This window comes from Cynara cardunculus (genome assembly GCF_001531365.2).
Source record: "Cynara cardunculus var. scolymus isolate 2C chromosome LG 14, CcrdV1, whole genome shotgun sequence".
NCBI lineage: Eukaryota > Viridiplantae > Streptophyta > Magnoliopsida > Asterales > Asteraceae > Cynara > Cynara cardunculus.
In genome coordinates, this window is record NC_037541.1 from 2,466,564 (window position 1) to 2,470,533 (window position 3,970).

The 3,970-nt window shown below is 38.2% G+C and overlaps 1 protein-coding gene across 1 annotated transcript; it reads left to right on the plus strand.

The window, feature by feature from the left end:
- Positions 1–445: 445 nt before the first annotated feature.
- Positions 446–2,423, plus strand: LOC112526988 (adenylate-forming reductase 03009-like). Its single transcript, XM_025137450.1, has one exon. The coding sequence runs from the start codon at positions 573–575 to the stop codon at positions 2,421–2,423; it is 1,851 nt and encodes a 616-aa protein (XP_024993218.1). The 5' UTR covers positions 446–572.
- The last annotated feature ends 1,547 nt before the right edge of the window (positions 2,424–3,970 follow it).

Genomic DNA, 3,970 nt, shown 5'->3' on the forward strand with positions numbered 1-3,970 from the left:
ATATATATATGTATACACACTTGTATATACTTAATACGTATTTTTAATGAAAATATATTATATATTAAAATTAAACTTAAAGTATAATAATTAATATATGTTAAATTATAATAATTAATTAATTTAATAAAATCAAAGTATAAAAAAACTTATATATTTTTTATTTTTTGGACTTAATTACAGATTTGGTCTATATGGTTTGTGTGGTTTTTATAAAATTGGTTCCTCAAATAAAGACAAAAAAAGAATAAAAATGCTCTCAAGATTAACAGAGAAAGTGGACAACCGTTAGAGGGACGAAGCAATTCATTACAAACCCTAATTTATAATAAAAAAAGTTTAGGGAACATTTTTGCAAATACCACTGAATCACATGGACAAATCCGTAATTTACATATAAAGAAAAGAAAATGAAAAACTTAATTAAATAAAATGCTAACATACGTTTACTTAATTGATGGACAAAAGGTCACAGACAACTTTGAAACTATAGATTTTTTTTTTCTATTGAACACATATTTTTGTGGTTCGTAATTAGTAACGGGTTAGAGCGGGCACTTCTCTGCACTTACATGCAGATTGCAGAGAAAATAGTAGTCAACTTTGTGCAGACTGCAGATGGACCGCCAACCCCGCAAGCATTTTTGTGTTGTACAATACAACCCATTACTGCACGGATTTGCATCTATAAACTTGCAAAATTTGTGCAGACTGCAACGTATTCCTTTCACTGTTCAAGAACTACCAAGAAAAGAGATTTAATGCATCAAGAAGTCATGGATCAGAGATTTTCAAGTTGTCGAGGTGTATCGTTTGAGATCCAACCACATAAAGATCCATTCGCCATTCATGCACCTCCAGCTAGTCGACGTGGTTGGGTTCCAAGGGGGTCTTCTAACAAAACCGTGCCAACTTCGGGTGCCATCATCTCGAGGTCTTCTAGCCGAGCCAGTAGTCATTTCTGTGACTTAGAAACCGACGATGAAGATGATGAGGACAACGTTCTGGTCAACATAGAAGAAGGCTACGAGTTAGACGACAAGCACGAGCTGCCCCTTCAAGTTTCAGTTCCAGAAATGCTCCCACAAGCTCCCAGCAAAAAGATTCTTTCTAAGCCAACAAAACCGAAAGAGTCGAGATTGTCAGTGATATTGCTCCATCAAGGCTTGTTTACAGTCTATAAGAGACTCTTTATGGTTTGCTTGGCTCTTAACATTGCAGGATTAGTTCTTGCTGCCACGGGTTATTTTCCATACGCGAGAAACCATGCGACTCTTTTCTCTATCGGAAACCTTCTTGCTCTGACACTATGTCGAAGTGAAGCCTTCTTACGCATCGTGTTCTGGCTGGCGGTAAACCTCCTCGGCCATTCTTGGGTGCCGCTACGCCTCAAAACCGCTACCACCTCTTTACTTCAATCATTAGGTGGGATACACAGTAGTTGTGGCGTTTCTTCTGTCGCTTGGCTTACGTATTCTTTAGTCCTTACTATCAAAGACAGAGACGATACTTCTAATGAGATAATTGGTGTGGCTTCCGCCATCCTCTCCCTTCTCTGCCTGTGTTGTCTGGCGGCGTTCCCCCTCGTCCGCCACCTCCACCATAATGTGTTTGAAAGGACTCATCGATTCGCAGGCTGGGTATCATTGATTCTCCTCTGGGTGTTTATTGTGCTCACAAAAACTTATGTACCTGAGACCAAATCTTACCGGAAAGACGTGGGATCAAGATTGGTTAAAGAGCAAGAATTCTGGTTCACCTTGGTCACAACCATACTAATCATCATCCCATGGGTGACCGTGAGGCGGGTTGCCGTCAAGGTCTCAGCCCCATCAGGTCATGCTTCGATTATAAAATTCGTGGGAGGAGTGAAACCAGGGATTCTAGGTCGGATAAGTCCATCACCGATGTCCGAATGGCATGCTTTTGGTATCATTTCTGATGGAAAGGAAGAGCACATGATGTTAGCAGGTGCAGTGGGAGACTTCACAAAATCCCTAGTCTCGAACCCGCCAAGCCACTTATGGGTCCGACAAGTCCATTTCGCTGGTCTGCCTTACCTGGTTAACATGTACAACCGAGTCTTGGTGGTGGCAACCGGTTCTGGTATTTGCGTCTTTCTGTCATTCTTACTGCAACAAGGTCCAGCGGATGTGTGTTTGTTGTGGGTAGCAAAAGGGATCGAACAGAATTTTGGGGAAGAAATAAAGGAATGGGTGAGTGGGTATCCGAAGGAGAAGGTGATAGTTCACGACACGGCGGTGATGGGGCGGCCGAATGTCTCGGAGATGAGTGTGGCGGCGGCAAGGAAGTGGGGAGCGGAGGTGGTGATCGTAACGAGTAATCCTGAAGGGAGTAGGGATGTGGTGAATGCATGCAAGGGTAAAGGGATACCAGCCTTTGGTCCCATTTGGGATTCTTGAACCAAGAATTGTGTTGTAATATTGTTTGTGAAATGACCGGAAAGAGTGGTATCCAGAATGTAATTCTTGGACTTGTAGTAAGCTCATGGTTTTTGTAGTGATGACACGTTACACCGGAATAGTAACACGTATTTTTTATATATGGCCCACATCTTGGACTTGTAGTACTCACTAAAGCTCATGGTTTTTGTAGTGATGACATCTTCACCAAATGCCTTAATAACACAAATTTCCTGGTATTATGTTTTTGTTATAATGAAATGTAAAATAAATTTGGTTCTAATGCAACTCAGTTTAGGTAGATGAAGCATAAGCATAAGCTTTCTGTCTTTATTTCGTGGTACAACATTTCTGTCATAAGTTGCATTTGGTTCTAATGCAACTCAATTTTTAGCTAATAGATATGTCTGAAATGATCAGATAAGCATGCCCTAGTGGTAAACCCTACAGCATTTAGGGGTAATATGGTCATTTTAACAGTTTTGTCATGTCCTGTCCTAGTCGTACCAAACATGGGACAGACAATTAGTCCAGTCCCGTCCCGTCCTGTCCTGTTCTGTCCCGTTCCGTCCTGTCCAGTCCAGTCTGCGTACCAAACACTACCTTATTGTTTAGTGTTTTTTATAATCTCAATGAACATCGACACTAAAACACTAAACCTAAGTTTACGTGAATACATTCAATACATACATATATATACATACATACATATATATACACATATATATATATATACATACATATATATACATACATATATATATATATATATATACATATATATACATATATATATTAGGGGTGTTTGCATAGAGGTATTATGGGGTATTTGAGATTGTTTATTTAAACTGTTTATAGACTTATTTTGATGTGGTACCGGTAATAAACAATTTTTAGTGTTCGGATGGGAAGAAAAAAAAATGTTTATGCCGGTGTCAAACCGGTAATAAGGAGTTTTTGATAAGTTAATCATTTCTGACTTATCAAAAACAACTAATCATCTATAAAACTAAATTACTTTTTTAACCCCAAACCTAATCTATACTCTCATCAGTCAACTTTCTTCTCTGCAAGTTTCTGGTTGAAAGGTATTTTCTTTGTGAGTTGCAAGGCTCTGTAATTTCAACTCGGTTTTGATTTCCGATTATATGTGTTCTTGATTTTTTTTTCTTCGTCAATCAAGCAATTTGTGCTTTATTAATCATTTCAAAATAGATGAAGTTTGATTTGTTGCTCTATTAGAAACAACGATACCAAATTCTTTTACATGCTTTCGATGTCCATTGAAATGAGTCAATGCCCTAACTAGATTTTCGAAAATTACAAACCCTGATTTTACTTATGTCTTGCTAACGTCGAGATGCTGGATTGATTTGATTTAAACTAAATCGTTGTATGTTTTCTTAAAGCTATAGACACTAATTTTTAATGGGGTTCCCAGTTGTTTCTAATTGAAGTTATATTATTTTCATCTGAAATCCTGGAGATGAATACTGATGTATCGTGATTACTTTGGGGAATGGAGAATACCCAAGAAATCATTTGTG